This window comes from Pleurodeles waltl, chromosome 9, assembly GCF_031143425.1.
Source record: "Pleurodeles waltl isolate 20211129_DDA chromosome 9, aPleWal1.hap1.20221129, whole genome shotgun sequence".
NCBI lineage: Eukaryota > Metazoa > Chordata > Amphibia > Caudata > Salamandridae > Pleurodeles > Pleurodeles waltl.
Window position 1 is genome coordinate 226333706 of NC_090448.1, and position 20559 is coordinate 226354264.

At 40.4% G+C, this 20559-nt stretch overlaps 1 protein-coding gene across 4 annotated transcripts in view; it reads right to left on the reverse strand.

The window, feature by feature from the left end:
- Positions 1-18706, reverse strand: part of UBA3 (ubiquitin like modifier activating enzyme 3) — a 313667-nt gene extending 294961 nt beyond the window's left edge. The window contains exons 1-4 of one of the 4 annotated variants that reach the window (XM_069206586.1): positions 18621-18644; positions 18487-18528; positions 15004-15201; positions 268-388 (exon numbers count right to left, since the gene is read on the reverse strand). In XM_069206586.1, coding sequence (XP_069062687.1) covers positions 268-387 — 120 coding nt within the window. In that variant the 5' untranslated portion in view covers position 388; positions 15004-15201; positions 18487-18528; positions 18621-18644. Of the gene's footprint in view, positions 1-267; positions 389-15003; positions 15202-18486; positions 18529-18616 lie in introns of all 4 variants that reach the window. The other 3 variants (XM_069206583.1, XM_069206584.1, XM_069206585.1) reach the window with 3 other exon arrangements.
- Between the last annotated feature and the right edge of the window lie 1853 nt (positions 18707-20559).

The following is a 20559-nucleotide window of genomic DNA, read 5'->3' on the forward strand; positions in this document are numbered from 1 at the left end:
CTGAAGAAACGTAATATACAAGAGCAGACCCTGTAATAAGAACATTAATAGGTTTTATGGCAAACTATAAAGTAAAATTGTACAACAGTCTAAATGATAAACAACAAATTGAAGAGATGCATTAACCTCTGTTATATTCATACATGTATATCAATATCATGCAACATTTAATAATTTAAAAAAACATCAAATGCATGCAATAAATACATGTAACATTGGGACCGCAATACAACTTAAATGAGAATATTTAAACCAAATGTTTCTCACTTCAGTGCTGGGTTCGAAATCAGGATGTGTGAATGGTCCTGATCGCTCGAGGAATTTCTTAACATGGTTCCAGCGACCTTCCCAGTCTCCTGAGTCCCCACACCCACCATCAACAGCCATTCTGCACAGAATACAATACAATTAGCTGCAAAAATCTGTAGTAAAATTTAACATTGAGATTTTAGTACCAACTGTGACTTCAGCCATAAGAAAAGAACTACATCACAGACTCAAACATAACACTTATCCCAATGAGAATATTCAAAGAAAATAACATACTTAATGACAAAGAGGGATGCTGAAAACGTAGGTATTTAATTGCCATGTGATTTAAAAACCTTTGTAACTGCTTTACTCTCCTGCAATGTACTATGCTTCAATAATAGTTACCAGAGAGTTTATATGATTTGTTTAACATGTTAAACTATTTTAAGTATAATACTGAAACTTACAAAGGAGCAACAATTAAGGCATATTTTTGGATGCAATATGAATAGGTCAAAAATGACCAGAGTTGAAAAGAAACATTCTTTTTATATTGCACTCTTGTTGCCCGATAAATAGCACTGAACAAAATACTTTAATACATTTTCTTGTGCTGACCGATGCATTTGCTCACTCTCAGGAAAGGAGTTTTGCTTCCTATCAATTTTCCATCTTATAATACAAATCGTTTTTTATATCCTGAAGTGCCTGTTACCAACTCAGTTGAGTAATAAAACCGGTATTAAAAAAATAAAATAAAAAAAGCTGCTAGTTTTGAATTTTATAACATTTATGAAATATTGAGAAACAAATTACCAAATGTGTACTTATAACAGAGTAGCTTCAGGGGTTACCATAACGCATTAAGCAGCTTAGAAAACACAATGTTATGAGGAGCGCCATTCCATGATGTCTTAGAAGTCAGCAAACAATGATTTAGGATGGTGTAAAAGCTTAGAATGTCACTTTTTTGAAAATAGCACATTCAATTCTATCAGTTCTTTCTTTTCTTGGTTATCTGGGTCACGATTGCCTATACTTAACATATAATGCACATAAAAGAACTACAACAACAGTTTTCAGCTTTGTTCATCAAACATGGAGCATAGAATTCCTTTAGAAAATGGACACAAAAATCAGAGTACATATTATGTCAGTAAAAACCAAAATTACAAAGATAAAAAAAATTATCTAGACAGAAAGGGGATGGTATCAGCAAATGGAACAAGCCACAAGCTCCATCTTTAGAAAGGTAATGCATACTACTTTGTAATTTACAACTAGAAACAAACAAGGAACATCAGAATCATCAACAGAAAACTGGACATGACCGCACAAGTTAATTTAGTCCCTGCATACCACTTCACACACCCTGAAAACTCTGAGGAAGATCTTCAAATGGCACTAGAAAAACTGACACTCACACCCTGTCACCAGCAAGTAGGATTACGGGATCACCGTCTCATTCGGAATTGCCAAGCAACTCACCAGAAGACTACAAACCAGCCAGAGGTGGGCAGCGCAAACTCTTCCTCAAATTACCCAAAATGAACTCATATCAAACCATACCTCAGGGAGCTCCAATAGCTCAAGACATAATCATTTCAAACTCTTCACCCAAACACCTTCAAGGCACTAGAGAACTTAGGCCCCACTTAACCTGAACAGTCACATATCTTTCCACCATCCACCTCCACTCGACTCCTTACTCACAAATTTCAACCCACACACAGAAGCAGATCAGGAGTATGATGACAGGGGTTCTGACACTGCTCCTAAAGTGTGGAACGACCCTGTATGCCACATCAGGGACTTCTCCTCACTTCCTGAATTCTGAAAGAAGCTGAAGACCAAGCTTTTGAAATAACCAACTTTCATAAGAAGGGCTAGAAACACTCACTTGCTCAGTGCCACAATACCCTCACGATTAATAATGTGCTTTACAAATGCACATAAGTGCAAAAGTTACTATGCAAGTAATTCTTCCCTATTAGGAGATGGTGACTGCATAAGTACAAACTAAGCTTCAGGAAAAACGGCAAGGAATGATGAGCCCCATCAAACTAGAAATGGCTTCATGCACACAATCACACATTTGGAGTAGCTCTACAGATATTTTATTGGCAAAGATGATAGGTTAGTTCTTGATGGCAGAGGAATGATTATTTCAAGCAAAGGAGTGCCCAGGAATTTCAACGAGAAATGCACGAAGTGACCCAGCAAAGCCCCTAGGGGTGCTGCGAACCATTACACATGAAATCAAAACTCCAGTTGAAAACATTCATGGATGAATGCATTTTAGCAATTATGATTGGTAGTGGGAGTTACAGAAATAAAATGATTCATTACTTGCAAGACTCTAAAAGAATATATTTCTGGGAACATTTTGCGTCCTCTTACCGCTGGAGCTGAGGTACTGAAATTCAGAAGGTGCAGGACCCAATTATAGAAAACAAGACTTAGAATAAGCCCAGCTCTAGCTCCTCTGCAACATTGAAAAGTATGGTTTCTCAAATTAAGGCCTTCTCTTTAAGCACAAAAATTGCCTGTAACAGCTTGCAAGTGCTATGCCACTTAAGAGCCTGCTGTAGAAATGCTAGATTGGTTTACTTGTGAGTGAAGAAGGCACAAAGGTAAGGAAATCCATGCTGGTTGGATGCCAATATCAGGGCTTTGTTTCCTGACACAGCTGGTACAGAACTTCTTTTCTAAAGATATTACCCAGCTGTTGCTCAATGATTCATAATATCTGTGGCCCTTGTATTGCATATGCTACCGCACAGACCATGCCTAAGCAAACAAGAAAAAAATAATTGGAGTAAGTGTCATAGCACTGCTCTCTCAGGGAGGCGAGTTACCTAGCTCCTGTGTAGATTACTCTTGCATCTAACAGCACTGGTGAGGTCAATGGAGAACCAACATAGTGGCCATCCAAATATTCCTCAACTCATCAAAATAAAATCTTGGCAAAGATAACACAAGGAATGATTCCCAGACTAAATTGCAAAACTAAAAGAACTACACAATTAAGATTAAAAGGAGCAGGCTTGCTTTCATCTGTTAGAAACAAGATATCGTTTAGAGGCAGAAATTGTCAGGAGGAGTCAAGCTAGTGAGTCTTCAAACTAAAGGAAGCCACTGGGCAGATGATAGGACATTTTGAATGGCGCTGATTCACATTATTGATACTTCTTTGTATAAACTGAGGGGGTAATTACTCCAACAAGTTTTACAACTATATTACAGAAATAGGATGCTGGAGGTGGTAGTGTGTAACAAGTGTGTTTCTCTGCATTACTTGTGTGACATTTGATGTGTTCTGTTGGTTTTTGTGCTTCTGTGTTTTCGTGCAGCATTATTGCAATGTGATTTTTTGGGGGTGTATTGTGGTGGTGGTGTTCTGTTTTGGCTGTTTTATTGAGATGTGACCCATTATGTTTTGTGTTACTTTGTGTGTGTTATTCTGAAATGTTTTGTTAATTGCTTTAGAAATGTCAATAAATACATTGACATTTCCAGCCAAACGTAGCCAAGCTTTGAAAGATCCCTTTGCAAGCAGCTATTTACCACCATCTAAGGTGGCAAAATAGCACTGCTGCAGCTCTTCAACTACTCAAGATATCAGTTAGCCCAAAAAATGTGACAGACTGTGTTAACGTAGCATTCCCAGTGACCACTAGTTGTGAGAGAGCACTGTAGCTCAAAGGAAGAATTGGAGGAATCAAAGTCCATGCTGAAACTATATTCCAATAAATGTGTTGATGGGAATGCACACTCTTAATGTACAAAGCGTAAGCAGTGAGAACCCCCCCACACACTAAATAGGCCAGCTGAAAGAGTTGATTATTCTACAGCTAAAAAGAAACAGTAAAGATACTTCCTGTCGCTCTGAAAAGGGGTTGATTGCATGTTTAAATGACCTTGACACTGGACACATGGATATCGTATGGCATACAGCTAAATATGAGAATTTGCTTTTAAGCACTGCAACTTAACAGAGGGCTTGATAACTGAATGAGCCTTGTGAACAAAATCAAGGTTACATTTCTGTTACAGTACAACAGCAGGCAGGCCCAGCCTTGGATGCAGAAACAAAAGCAGTGTAAGAAAACCATAGAAGATTAATATCAATGATTTGTTTTTTCCATAGCAATTCTGACTTTTCATCACCAACAACTTGCTATTAACCAATGTAAGGTGAGACCTAGAATAAAATGAAGTCTGACAAGAGTCCATACCCATTTTCTCCACTTTACAAAATTAACTGATGAAGGACTTGTAATAAGGAGTACATTCACTATCTGGAAGTAATGGAAGCGGGTTCCCCTTATTATGTTGGACAGAGAAAAAAAAACTCAAAATCACATTCATTCTTAGCAACTGAAGATTCACAGAAACTGGAAAATAACCTTCTTCTCTGCAGCACTGACAAACATCGCCTTGCCATTCTCTGGCCAGAATATGCAGACAGCATCTGATATGCTCAGTGAAGCGCCCTATAGATGCAATACTTTTTATCTAATTATCCGTCCATCCTATCAAGCCGAATTTTAAGTAGATATGTACATTCTCAGGACAGTACTTGCAGGCTTGAGTCTAGGAATCTGTGGAATAATAAAAAACAGAACTGTTTTTGCTTTCTTACGGAAGGCCAAGTCATTGCCAAGTTGAGCCCACATTAATAGGGCAAAGGATAGTTAAGCAAAAGTGAAAGAAATATAAAAACATCGACACTTTGGTGTTCAAAAATAAACCAGTGTGGATTTCAACCAGTTAGCAAAGAACCTAATGGCAAGCTGGGGTCAAGAGTATGCTGGAGCTTGAGGAGGGCCAAATAAAAAGACTGCAGTACTGATAAAACAAACCACCATGCAGGGGGTACAAGTTTCCAATGGAGGTGTAAATAGAAAACAACTACTATGGGAAGCTCAGTGAAAACACTGTCAGAGCAAAAACAAAACAAAAAAAAATAGTCTGATACCGATATTACATACTACCCAATCCTCACCAATATGACACATTTAGGGATGAACACTTCAAATAGTAAACTGAGGATTAAATGTGTGTCTTGTAGATACATTGGAACAGAAATCACAATAGATATGTCTGTAGGAGTACACTCTAGGTGTGCACAAAAATCCTATAAGATACCCCCTGTTTCTGGTGATGTCAAGAAACAAATGCATTTCTCTAGATTTGGGTCCCTTATGGGCTGATGGTTTACAAATAATTTGTTTTAAAGATCCTGATATTTATAACACAGGACTCTGGAGCCCTCCATTTTCTTCACGTTTTTGAAAATAAAGCCACTCCTTGTTACAGTGTAGCATTACGGCATGGAACAGAGTTGCCTTCACCCTCTAGGATCAGTTGATTTTGACCAGGAGGATAAGGAAGGAATGCTTTTGACCAGGAGGATAAGGAAGGAATGCTGGGAAAACACCATTCCCAAAAGAACTGTACTGAGGTATACCACTCTGCAGAAACACAAGATGACGAATACTGCCATTGAGTGCCCAAAATGTCAACCTAACAAAAACATGGAAATTACGATTAAATGTTGCTTCTCGCACCCAAAGGGATTTCAAAACCCTGTAAACGGCAGGAACAGGCCAACAATGAGGCATTGTGAAGCCAAACTATTGTCTTTTTATGGTCAAAATGTGGGCTATTTCTGCCCCATGCAACAGATCCACACGAACATGTGGAGTAGAGTTTTCATTAGGAAAAATGCAAGAAAAATTGTATGGTAGAATTTTTGCCTGAAGTTCTAGAGTGAGTAATACTCAATGTTGTACAATCCATCCTCAGAACATTTGCCGTTAGCGAAGACACCCAATTGCTCATGCTTCCTCCCGATCTGTATCTTATCAAGGATCTAGGTTTCACTGAAACTACGTGCCCTTCGAGTACAAACGATTACTTCAAGACTCACCTTTACACAGGGCTGAATGTGGCAGTGTTTTTGGAACTTATATGAGAACCTCATGTATACAGGCAATCATCCCCCAGGTCACTGTTTGTCCTGATGAGACCCTAGTATTCATGGTGGGGATGAAACGCCGGCGACAAGTGGAAAAAAAAAATATATATATATAGAAAAAAGGACACACCTTTAAAAAAAAAAAAAAAAATAACCTATCCCACAAGGGAAACTTCCCTGTGACTATATATACCCTTCTGAGTATATTTGGCTGCCTTTTTCGTGATGTATCAATACACCAATACCTGTATATAAAACAATATTTTATGTATCTAAATTGGCATTTTTACCAGAGGGTTCACTTTTTTCCACTATACTACGTTTTTGTGTTTTGTTCATTTGATAGGATTCTTTTTACTAGTTGTTGATAGAATAAAAGAAACCATTTGGACTTATTATGAGGAATCCAGGTACTGTTTGCCTTTAATAATTTGTATACCTTTAAACGCTTTTCTATATAGATATTAATTTTCAACAATTGGGTATCCACCACACATTATAAATTATTTTATATTCAAGTACAAACGACCGGTATACAGTATAGATTAATTCTAACACAGTATCTTCTGACCAATTTTATATTTGACTAAGTGAGTTTCACGTGTACATATGTATGTAGTGCTAGTACAATCCATTCAAGGCACACCACCCTTGACTTCCTAAATGTCTCGTGTAAAAAAATTCCTGGGTTTGGTAGGTTTCCAGGGTGGCAGCTGACCACAGAAGATTTCACCTCTTCCTTTAAAGGCGGGATGCTGTACTTCCCCTGGGGACAAGGAGACTACTGCCTATTCTGGGGTAGAAGTATTAGCTCGATGCCAGAATAGGACATCCTAACCTTTTGATTGTTTTTGGTGCAATGTTGAAATCCCTAGTGTCCAAGTTGCCTTTCTGTCATCTGGGGGCAAACTCTGGGTAAACACCCTCAATCTAGCCCAACATAGCGTAAATACTGGTGCACATGTTCTGGGGTGGGACCCAGGCGCAATGTCTTGGTGAGCCGCCACAACCCCTCCTTTTTTTTTTGGGGCCTATTTTTCCCATGGGCCCTAGTGGCCTTTCTGTCCCCAGGGCAGATTTTGGGGAGCAGAAAAGATTTATGCACCTATTCTGGGGTGAGAGCACGGCGTGATGCTGAGCCTGCACCTTTAGTTTTAGGCTGCCCGAGTAATAAAAAGAAAAAAGTGTGTGGTGCAGCTCACAAAGGCATCATGCCGGGCTCTCGCCTCAGAATAGGTGCATCAGTCTTTCTGCGCACATGCCGGTGGATTGAGGACATTTTCCCAAAATCTGTCCACTGGGGACACAAAGTTCACTGGACACTAGAGAAAAATAGGTACGAAAAGTAAAATAATAATAATAATATATATATTTTTTTTTTTAAACACAAAGGGAGGGGCTCACCCAGGCATCACACCATGCTCCCACCCTAGAATAGGTGCATCAGTCTTTCTGCACAACTGAGGGTTGATTGAGGGCACTGACCCTAAATCTACCCCAAGGGGGACAACAATGCCACTAGACACCAGGGAAAACGTAGTCTGATTAATAATAATAAAATAAAAAAAGGGGGTTAGGGCAGGTCGGCCACGCATTGGCCCTTTCCCCTAGTCCAGAATCGGCACAACAGTCTTTCTGACCTTTGAGCAGATTGTGGGTGAACAACCTCCGACCTCTTTTTCATTACTCACAGAAAAACTTTCTGATGTCTGGTGGACTTTCTCCCCTCCCACCCATATATTGGAATATTGGGGCATACTGGAAGTAAAGACGTCCTATATGGCATTCTAAGGGGAAGAAAGACTGCTGGGGCCATTTTGGGGGTGGGTTTGGCTAGATGTCTGGGCAGTCTAGCCCAACAGCAATAAAGAAAAAATAAACTCATTTGTTGAGGTGGGGGTCTGACTCGATGCCTGGGAGGGCCACTCCCAAAGCTTTTCATTTTATATATATATATATATATATATATATATATATATATAGCAGCATTTATCAAACTACAGTAATCCTTTTTACAGCCAGTGTCTTATATTACATCTTGGTAAAGTTAACTAGTTCATTAGATATTGTTAGGCCTTCATTCTCCTTGAATTTATAGTGTGTGTGGATACTAGGTGAAATTAGGACAGATTAGATTAGGATAGAGTGTTTAATACCATGTCTAGGAAAAAAACTAATCTGCGTTTATTTTTTGCTAGGACTTATTAACTCTTTTAGTGCGGGGTGGGTTGGTTGCACGGCTCTATCCACGAACGCCATTAAAACAAAAAAAAAAACGGTTACAGTGCTTTTTGGTCTCCTTATGCACCCATACAAACTTCCATATTTCTGCCACATTCAGGGCTATTTATTGGTACAAATCCTGGATCAATATATCTTTGCCACCCAATGAAAATTGGAGTCAATATTTTGTTGTCTCTCTCAAATATATAAACGAATCCCGGAACATTAAACAAGGAAATGTTGTGCTGAATGTCTTTTGTCCAACTGTATCAAAGGTGTATGGTTTCATAGGTAACATAGTGTGCACAATCAATTATGTAATATTAGCGCAAATGATAAAATTGTAGCAGAATCACTGTTTACGGTGCGATGCTCACTTAATGACTGGGGCCAAACTCTGGACTATATGGAAAGTATATAAACAGCATATTTTCTAACTCTGTATGATCTAATGAATCTATTGGTGCAAACCAGACCTCCCTTGCTTTGACTAGCTGCCCAGTACAACATTCTAAACATGACTTTAGTCAAATTTTTAGCATCCCCCCCAAAACAAATATGCAAATTCTCTCCAATTACACAAGAACTGACCCCTGTCAAGATTTGACACAATGTTTGTGGGGGTACCATATATGTATAGTTTTCTATGGGAGGAAGGTGCCCGCAGGCAGCGCGTTTTGGAAAACAGCTTTTTGAAAAACAGCTGCAAACGAAATGCTGGTTTGGGGTACCTGTTGTTTGGTATTGGTTACCACCTCTATGCTGTAGGAAAACGTCCTACGACAATATGTTTTTATTGTCTACACATCCCAAGGATCCTATTGCTTCATGCCAAAAAACTCACAATGACTAGCTGGTCATAAGATCGTGCTGAACATGTTTCTGAGAGTTTTAGCACTTTGTTCCAAAACATTGTAATTCTTTACAGTCTTCCTTGTGCAAGAACAGATTTAAAGTGAGATCTAAACCCTCAACTTGATTTCTCTCTAACTCCTGTGCCTGGGTCTACCAGACATGTATGGATTTTTATGGGCTCAGGGTACCCTCAGACAACAGACTAGGTGCAGTGTATTTTTGAAAAACAGCTGAACACAAAATGTCAGTTTAGAATACTTATTTTCTGGTTGTCAATACATCCCTTGACTGTATGGAAGCATACAGTGATAATTTATATTTAATATCAACCCTCTGTAAGATTTCCATTGCTGGAAATCAGGCAATGCCCTTTCCCAACTGGCTGGCTAGGACAAAGCACTGAAACAGTATTCCTCACACAGCAAAATATCCCTTCCAAGGCATGACTCAAATCAGACATAGGCAAGTTTTCCACAGCGTTGAGATGGGATCCACACTCTAGACACCAGGGAATTTTTATTTTTTTTGACTCCGTTGACAGTGTTTTCACTAGGCTTTCCATAGCAGTTTCATTTTATTTACACCACCATTGGAAACTTGTACGCCTGCAAGATGGTTTGCTTAAGCAGTACTGCAGGTTTATTTTTTATTTTTTTTATTGGCCCTCTTCAAACTCTAGTATGCTCTATACCCCAGCTTGCCATTAGGTTCTTTGGTAACCAGATAGAATGGAATCCACACTGGTTTATTTTGAACACCAAAGTAACCATGTTTTTGTATTTCTCTCACTTTTGCCTAGCCGTCCTTTGCCCTATTAATGAAAGTTCAACTCATCAAGGACTTGATCTTCCATAAGAAGGCTAAACAGCTTTGGCTTTGATTATTCCACAGATTCCTAGACTCAAGCCTGCAAGTACTGCCCTGAGAATGTAAAAATCTACTTAAAAGTCTGCTTGCTAGGATGAACAGGTAATTGGATAAGAAGTATTGTATCTATTCTGATGTCCACCAAGCAGATCTGAGCTCATATGTTGTGGCCAGAGGAGGACAAGAAGATGCTTGTCAGTGGTGCAGAGCTGAAGGTTATTTTCCGGTTTCTGAGATTCTTCAATTGCAAAGAATAAATGTGATTTTTATTTGTACAGACACAACCACTGATTTTTCTCTACCCACCAAAATAGGAGGTACTACACCCATATCTTTCAGCTAGTGAATGTGCTCTGTATTACTTGCCCTTCATCAGTTGATTTTGTATATTTTGTAAGGTGGAGAAATTGGATACTGACTCGTCAGACTTCATTTTATTCCAAATCTAACCTTTCGTTTGTTAACAGTAACCCGTTAATGACAACTTTTTAAAGTTAGAATTGCTATGCAAAAACGAGAAAATCATTATTCACCCCTGGTGGCTTCAGCCCATCTCTATTATTCAACCTCAGTTTCAAACTAGGCCTACCACTTTGCCACAAGACGACTCACGTTGTAGTCCACCTGCTGGTTGAGAACTCTCATCTGTGAGTTTTCTTACACAGCCTTTGCTTCAGTGTCAAAGCCTGGGCCTGCCTACTGTTGTACAGAGACTTAACCTCTATTTTATACACATATCAAACAAGGGTGCCAAGATTCCCCCCCGCAGGAGTCCTACTGACCTTTGTTTGATGTGTGCCTATCACGGGCACTATTAACAACCATGTAAGTGGGGAGCATTTTTATTGAAACAATATGGGGAATTCTGGGTGCTAAGAATTTTGTGGATCTCTGTGGTTTCTGGAAGTTCACGTCACAGAAATGCAAGGAAAATGCACAATTTAGGCAAGGTTTGAGGTTTGCAGGGCATTGTGGGTAAGAAAGCTTTGTGGGATCCACATGAGGCACACTACACTGGACTACCATGGTTGTCTAGTTTTCACAAATGTATGGCTATGGGAAGATTCCCTGGGTGGCCGCTGACTCCTGGTCAATAAAACGTAGCTACCCCAACTGCCATATCCGGTCAGGCTGTAGGGCTACTCTGATTATGAAAAGGTAGAACTGAACACTAAGCCTGCATTATTTAGTGTAAAAGTGAAATGTTAAAGCCAATCAGCCTTTTAAATCTTGTAGAGAGATATTATGTAACAAGGAATCTAATGGATTACTAGAGGAAGCAAGGGTTTTGGTAATGATTGGGCCCTGTCAAAAATTCTGTGATTTGCACTTCGGCAATCTGTTATGCTGTTTTAGGAAGGGAGGGGTTGTGTATTGTTTTGCCAAGTTTAATTTTGTACCCATTTGTAATTGTATAACTATATGCTGACAGTTGCCCTGGAGGAAGTGTATGTGTAATACAGCAGACCAGAATTGAATAGCGTGACAAGCCAGTGACAGCCCTGAATGGTTCACTTGAAAAAGGCCCTAGGTCTAATCTCTTTAGTAAGGAAATGTGCAAGCAACTTAGTAGGACTGAATTATTTCTTGTGAAAAGCACATTGTAAAGCCAATAGGTCTTTAAGGATAGATTGTTATTATACTGTGATAAAACGTGTGAGAAGGTGTTGCGTATCATGGATTGTCATTGATTACTAGAATAGACAAGGGGCGTGGTTTTGGCTACCTCAATGACAAATCCTTGGGGTAGAATATTAGTATTGTGAGAATCCTTCCTAGGCCTTACTAGAAGGGGTTGCATATTGTTTACCCAAGTTTAATTGTGTATGCATCTGCTTTATGACTATAAATGGTTACCTTGTTAAATAAATTAAAAAAGAAAAACCTTATGCTCATTATATTAGGCCTAGGTTGGTTTGGTTACTGTGCAGAGCCAGTGACAAAGGGCATAGGTCGGACTAGTCAAAGGTTATGGCATATGCCACAGGTTCAACCTACTTATTTTGAACAAAAGCAGTAGGGCTCACATATTTATTATGAAAATCATATGACACTGCCAATAGGCCTTTAAGGATGAACTGATCTTACACTACGTCAATGCCTGCAGACAGACATTATGTGATATGGAATCTCACAGATATCTGCAGTAAGCAAGGCTTTTAATGATGATCTTTCCTTTGACAAGCCTTGCAGATAGAAGATATGCACTGTGATAGCCCTTGCTAGATTCTCTTAGGAGGGCCCAAGAAGTGTGGCTGTCTCCCAAGCTTCTGAAATAAAAATACAAATAAAACTCTACATACATATACATATATATATATATACATATATATATATATAGAGGATCTGATATTTCAAACAAAGATACATGATGTACAATACACATGCGAAACAGCCTTCCGCCACTACAATTCCTTCTATTTTTGTATTTGAGGCATAAATCCCTCTAGTTTAGGGGGCAGTATGTTTTCATTTTCTAGTTTTATTCTTTCATCTGCTTGTTGAGTGTGTGTGTGCTTTATTACAGGTGGGAAATTGGGTGAATGCAAGAGTGAGTCAGAGGGTGGATGAATCAATATACAAGAGCAAGAATGAGTGACGAGTTCATGTATGAGAACTTACGTAAGTGACTTAAGAGGCATTTTCAGTTTTAAGTCAGATCTATTGGGACTGCCAACACTTATGAATTTAGAATTCCATTTAGCAAAGACTACAGGCTTAGTCAGCTCCAGCTCCAGCTCCAGCTCCAGCTCCAGCGATATCTGCACCTTAAAGACAGGTCACACTATGGCCCAGAGGCCTTTGGAGACTGCTACAAGACAAGACCGTAAAGAGTGCCTGAAAGTGTATCTACACAACTGAGCTGCAATTTGAATTTATTCACTTTTAGTAAACTTGATGGTTTTAAACAGGGTACTCCCTGAAAGATTTTCTGTTGGGTGTGAGGTCTGTGCTGCTAACATCTCCTCCCCCCCCCAACAAAACTGGCAGAACAATTCATCCTATCTAATTTCCTTCATTTTTTAACATACACAGACTAACTACGCCACCAGATTTGCTGTTCCCCGTTACTCCTCAAGGCCTTTTCCTCTATTACCCATCACTTCTTGTAGAACCTGATTATGCTGCTTGTAAAACTTCATTCTTCAATAAATTCAGCCTCACAAACACACAATAGTCTAATGAAACAATACCTCCTCCTATACTAACTGTCTTTCGAAATGTCACTAAGCTGTTGCATGTTATTCTTGTATACAATGCTGAAGCGCACAGAGAAATACAATTTTTAGGCAAATACTATTGTGTTTGTCAACATAGGGAAAGTGAATGCCCTGAAAGACCACTGGCTGCAGTGATCCGCAGATTGTGGGCCACATCAAGATCAACTGAAATCCATACCGCAGGATCCAGCACAGTCCTGGATCGAGATGCTATACCACAAGACTTACATAGTTGTGCGGGACTCTTAATAAATAAATAAAAAGATACCACTATCACAGAAGTTGTCGACTACCTCAAAGTGACAATAGCATGGCTCACAAATGCCCCCCAGGAATACCTAGGTTGGCGAATCACAGCAGCAGAAATCATAGAAACAATCCATAGCATGCCCACCAGCAATCTGCCTGTGAGTGACAGGCAGACAGTTGAATTTGATAAGGAATATACTATGCATAGAGCTCTACATTTGCTCAATGTATATAAAAAAATCATTCAACTTGGGCTCGCTCCCTAATACCCTGTGGGAAGCCTTACTGATTACGTTGCTAAAGCCAGGTAGAAATCCCACCATTTGTGATGCATACAGACCCCATTTTATGGGGCCCAATCGGTAATCACCACTAGACATTTTCCTTTACCATAAATTATAAAGGATAAGGACAAAAAATAAAATAAAAAATAAACACAGTTGTTGAGAGTCTTTTTGCGTACCACCCGAACTGTCACTGCTGTCTTTATTCTATTGTTGCACTTGAGATAAAACAATTTGTTTTCAACTTTTACCATGCGTCAGTGAAGGCTAACCATTGGCCTGCTCTCAGGTAAAAGAGAAATGGAAGGAGAGTCTCAGCAAGCAGATAACTTAAGCACAATGGAAATATTGAGTTAAGAAACTGGGTTCCAATGGTCCAACTCTCTCATCCTTTAAACTGCCATTCTGAGTTGAATGTGGGTTATCACATGGGGTATGGACCAATTTGCCCAAATTTAAATCTTGAGATTGAGGAGAAATGTGAAACACACAATGTATCCACATATAAGATTCCAACCTTGCATGCATATAGTAATATATATCACGTAGAGTCCAGATGGTAGATTCAAGGAAGTTTTATTGCGGTTTTGGACAGGAGATCGTAGATATGTAAGCAGAAACCAGACATGTTTCACCCCCTATGGCAGGTTTGCCTGGGTCTTTTTCAAGGCTGTAAAGTATACATAATAATAATTAGGTCAATATTGAGTGAGGCTATGGAAAGCTAGCGTGTAGTTACTTAGGTGCGATGAGGAAAGAGAAAAGTACCATGATATATCTAAGAGTATTCGGTGCACTGTGATCAAAGCGGAGAATAGAGTTAGCACCCTATGTGAGGAAGGGTGTGCGAAAGCTTCTTGGTAAGTAGGTACTGATCACGTTCCCAAGTGATATTATATGAGGGTCATACATTCCAACCTTCAAGGAACCACAAAGGAGTGGCTGTGAAAGAAGGTGTAAAATTGGATTTTTAAGAAAAAAACAAAAATCTCTTATATAGACTCGCTACTGTATTTATTCATGTCACTTTTTAAAGCATGCAGTAGGATCTCAGTTGCTCAAAACCCACCTGATGCTGGGTCACAGTCTCATGTTCTGCTATGGAGTTAGATAATAGCTGTCCATGTGATGCTGTGGTCATCTCTCCTATTCATCACATTAAACAACACCTTCTGTTTCTCCCTGACGCATGAGCTTATTACTAGGCCTCCAGGATCCAGTTTATCAGTGTTTTCGGGGAGGGAGGCTATGAGAATGGAGAAGGTCCCTATGGAAAAGCACACATACATCCATTATTTATTTTGGGAGTCATACAGGAGTGAGCTCCTGGGCTCACCAAAGTCACTTTGTTGGCTTGATAGAGGGTGACTAAATATGTGGAATGGCAGGACAAACTATCAAAAGAAACTCACCGGCGGAAGGATAGCAAACTGCGCTATTGTAGTTCCAGAAATGGGATCTCATCGGGATCTTCAACTTAGGAAATGTGAAAAAGGGGAGCTAAAAGTCTTCAGCAATACAAATACCTGCAGTTTAGATATGTCCTGCAGGTTTAGCGGGTGGATTGGAGAGGCTTGTCTGACAGAAAGCTGGAGGATCGAGAAGCACCCCCAAGTAAAGCAGTCTCCATCATTTATCACATCCTATTTAATAACGGGCCTGACAATTTGAGGAAGGTAAAAGGGACAGGCAGACAGTCAATTTGGGTAATTTGGAAGCGGACAACTGGGAGACAGCTACGATGCATTACCGGGAAGAGGACATCAAAGCCAGAATACGACTCATCCAACTGAAAATACTCCACAGGGTGTACTACAACAAAAGCAGATTCTATAACATGGGGAGGCCACAGACCACCACGTTTATATTTAGAGGCTGCGAAAGGGACGCAATTTTGCACAATATGGGAGTGCACAATGACCCAGGAGCACTGGACCGAGAAAGCCATGGAACTGTCGGCTGCCATGCATCCCACTTCATGATACTTGGCATTCCATGAGGTGTAGATTTACCCCAATGCCAACAGTTTAGTTTACTAGGATTTCTACTCGCAAAAAAGAAGTTCAACAAAAATGTGGAGGAACACAACCAACCCACTAAACAAATGGGCCAGCGAAAACGACAGCTTGTATATGGGATGAATGGGCAATGTATGAGGGGAGTGGATGCCGAACACATTTGGGGTGAGTGGAGAGCCCACATGTGCTGGATTGGAAGTTTCAGACTATGGTAAAATAGGACCTACCATAACAAAGGCCTCAGGCACTACTACAGGTGTACCAGTTGATACTGTTGGAGGGATGGCTGGGTGGTGGAGGTGTCACAGGGATACCAGACCACTAAGTGCTACAACATCCGTGCATATGGATTGGACCTCTTATAATTGATTATTGCCAATACACGGTTAATGAATTGCATGCTGATGTTTTGAATGTGAACTGCAAATTCAAATGAAAAGATTTTTTTTTTAAACAAACAAAAAAAAACACATACACACACTCCAATTATTCATCGCCAGTGGGATAACTAGAAGAAGGGTCGTCCCCAAATATAAAACTCACAAAGATAACTCTTTACATTCTCATAATGACCACTGGTTTACGGTAATCTATCAGACTAGCTATGTGACACACACACTGGCTATGTAGTCTACCTCCCATAATCTAAGCCACATGCTCTCGTATTACCAAAATATATTCATAGATTCCCATTCGCTGTTTAAAATGAGGACTGCGAGTTTTGTGTTGTTATCCCGAAGGGGGACTGCATGATGGTAAATTTAAGACCACCCACAGTCTTAACCTTTGTTAGTGTGAGTGACATCCAGTTCACAAGGAATAACCAAAGTCCTTTAATCCCATTTTAATCATTCCTTCTTGAGGACTACTCAGATTTGACACGAAACATCTCATTAATAACAAGAACCCTAAAGAAGCTCAAAAACAGTTGGTGCTAGCTGTGGTTGGAGGGGGCGGGGGGTTAAGTACTGGAGCTCCAGGACATATCCTTGTAACGTTAGCCGATCGGCAGGCCCGGCCAATTGGTGAAGCTGCTGAAGTGGAGTGTATATAAGGTAAGAAAAAGGTGTCGGCTTAATTGTCTAAAAATACTCATACATATGTACCTCAACACTTTGAGGAGGTTAGGGTCGCCCCTTTTTGGTGGAATGGCCAGCATAGAAATGGCTTACTGGCTCCAATAAAACAGAATCTACTGCAGAGCTAAGGTGGAGCCGCAGTGATGCGGATGTCATGAGATGAAAGACTTCTAGGTGTAGAGGGTATTTGTGAGCTGAAGAAACCAATAATAGAAAATGTACGCTTGGATGAAGAAGAAAGTCGGAGACAAGCTAGACGTATGGAAGCACGAGTAGTAAAGATGTCATCTGCAGCTGCGTCATGCTACAGCACCGAGTCCCATAGGCACTCGCAGCTACAGTTGTGTAGTGGATCTTTTGTCTACTCCCACTGATGCCATGCTATACATGCTTTGAACCGTTATGGAAATGATGCATCGATGGACAACCCAGGTGTACTAATTCACTGTCAGCCCAAATTCACTCCATGCACTTTCCAGTCAGAGGCACTCATCTCGACTATGCTTCAAGCACAAAAGACTGCAGCAAAAGCAGACTCCTTCACAACGTAAGAGCAGCCACACTTGGTAACGGGGGACAAAGCCTTGCTGAGATATAGTAGAGTTCAGCATAAAGGTCCCCACTCTCCCCTGGTTGGTGAAGCCACTTAGCCCGATCGAGAGGTGTACATATCGCTCCCCTAAAAAACAATTGTGTATTTTAGCGCTGCTGCATGGTTTCTGATCTGTGCTTTACAGGTGAAGGCACGTTGTACATGTACTTCTTTAATGTGAAAGCGAGATTAGCAGCAATTCTCACCAATTGTGTATTTTTTTATTGTGTGAATACTGGCACTGCTCAGTAGAAAACAGACACTTAGAAGTAGCGAGGACTTGCACTTTTACATTTCAAACATCTTTCTCATACATCCATGCAATGTCTGAACACATTTATCAATATTAGATCGTACAGCTAGGGCGCAAACCTAAATTAACATTTCCCACCCTCCTTCTCACTTTGCTTAGCTGTCATCTGTCCCCCCCTCCCCCTCCTCCCTCTTGCCTACCTCACCGTCACCAGCTAGTTGGTCCTGTTCTACTGGAGAGTTCGACTCTCCTCCTCTTCTGTCTGGTATATTAGCTGGTCATTCCACGCCCACCCCAGTACACCCTCACCTCAACTAGTTCTCTCAAATAAGTTTTGGGATCCCTTAGCTCTATTATGCAATGTGTTTCCTCGAGCTCCGTCCACACCTCCAATGTACCGTCCCGTACCCAACTCCCCATCATGATTTAGACCCACACTCACTGCAGCTCTCTAAAATAGGTTTCTTGCAACTGCGTACTTCCCTTATCTACACTCCCATTCATTGTCTCCGGTAAATGTACGCGGCCCGTCTCCTTGCATTCCCTGGCCGGCTCACGGGCAGCTGAAAGCTCATTCCCAATCTCACACATGTCACTTCCCAACACTAACTTGTCGCTTGTCTGTTCCTCTATTCTCCTTCTTTTCTTCTCCCTAAAAAAAGAGAGAATAAAAGAAGTTTCAATCAGGCGCTGCTACAGCGACTGCGGAAGGAAGAAGCGAGCGGCGCGCGCGCACATACTCACGGCTCCACAGCATCCGCCATATTTCCCTCACCCCGTCGGCGGCCCACAATGCCACAGTGCGGCGAACTGCGCTTTCCAGCCACATAACTCTATGGCCGTGTCAAGATCGAATGAGAAAAAGGAAGAGCGCCAGAAACTCCGATTTGGCTGAATTATGGTACACGGACATAGAAAAAGCACAATCATTGTATTGGAAGGTGCTTACAAAAGTAGCGTTACATCGGCGGCTGCCACAATTTGAAATTATTCTTATTGAAATGATTAACGTCTACACAAGCGGCCTTAAATAATTTGTACTAGGAATATTTACAAACTACCTTGTAGTCCTTGATAAAAGTTCTACACTAAACAATATAATAAAACTGCAGTCAATATTTATAATTCTAAAATATGGTTATAATTGCCAGTTTCAGCTTGTTCCTCATGTTTAACGCTGAAATTTTACTAATATATATTCATGTATTCTGAATGTTAAATCTGCATAGAAAATTACAATATAGAGAAATAATACACGATTTTGAAAATGTGTCTACTTGAGTGACCGCCAGTAATCACAAAGTGTCCTTATTAACTGCTTATTAATGTAAAATGCTATGCTCATGTTTAGATTAATGGAGTAGTATGTTGAATTAAAGGTCATGTATTATGTATTTGCTTTATTAATCACAGGCCTTAAATTAGCGAGGTCTTGGGCCTAGTTACACAGCCTCATGTTAAGATGCATTGCTTAAACGATTCACACAAAATGGCTGCTTAGGGAATTAAATTTTTATTTTTCCATCGCGTGGACCAGATGCTAGTAGCAAAATTTTCTTTCCCATGAGAACTGCTTGCTAGCAAATGTTGTACTAGCTACTTTGTAGAATTTAGTGTGTGTAAAGGCGATGTTCATAGGAGCTAACAATGGATGCATTGACTGGACTATAAGGCGAAACAAAGTTGTTACCTGACGAGCCCAACAATGGGAACAGGAGAAGAGGAGCCAATCATCAACATGTGAAAGACAGTTTAGTTGAGGTTCTAATTTCATTGGACTAAATGTAAACATACGATTCTCTGACCAATAGCAACGTGGGAAGATGTCCTAGGAAATCTAACTTAGCCAGACTGTACGGAGAGGAGATGGGTCATATTCTTTCCAAACTGCACGGAGAGACATTCCCACTTTTTCCTAACTTTTTTGCTGAGAAGCAACATTCTCTATTATTCCCGTTCCTGAGACATTTCTATCTTGAACTTTATTGCTGAGTCCCGATGCCCATGCTGACCGAACAGATGTCCAATTGACGAAGACTGTCGCAGCTGCTGAACCATACTGAGACAAAGTATAAGTCTATGGCCCTCATTACAACCCTGGCGGTCGGTGATAAAGCGGCAGCAATACAGCCAACAGGCCGGCGGTAAAAAAACAGAATTATGACCACGGCGGAAACTTCCCACACAGACAGCCACTTTAACACACCGACTGCCACGGCGGTAGCAACAAGCACTGCGTCGGTAACCGCCAACATCCAGGCGGAAGACAATGTACTGCCCACAGTATTACAAAAGGCCTATCCGCCACATTTTCTGGGGCGTTACCAACGACATCAAAAGCACGGCGGAAACAGTACACAGAAGGCAAAGGACTCACCTCTGGAGACTCAAGGAAGAACCACGACGCCATGTGTCAGGAATCCCCATGGTGCCTCCTGCGTTATCTGTCAGCATTTCCAGGGATTAGGGTTAAATCATATCTCTGTTCTTGGTTAAACCTTCATGTTTCTAAGTAAACATAATGTTCTGTGTTACACAATTGGTTTTATCAATGCTTGTTTTACCAATGCTTGTTTGCTAATGTGAGCAGGTGTAGACATGTGCTTCTAATTAGGTGTGGTGTATACATGTGGTTCCAATTTGGGTTGGTGACTCATCCACATGTAGAAACTAAACTGCTTTC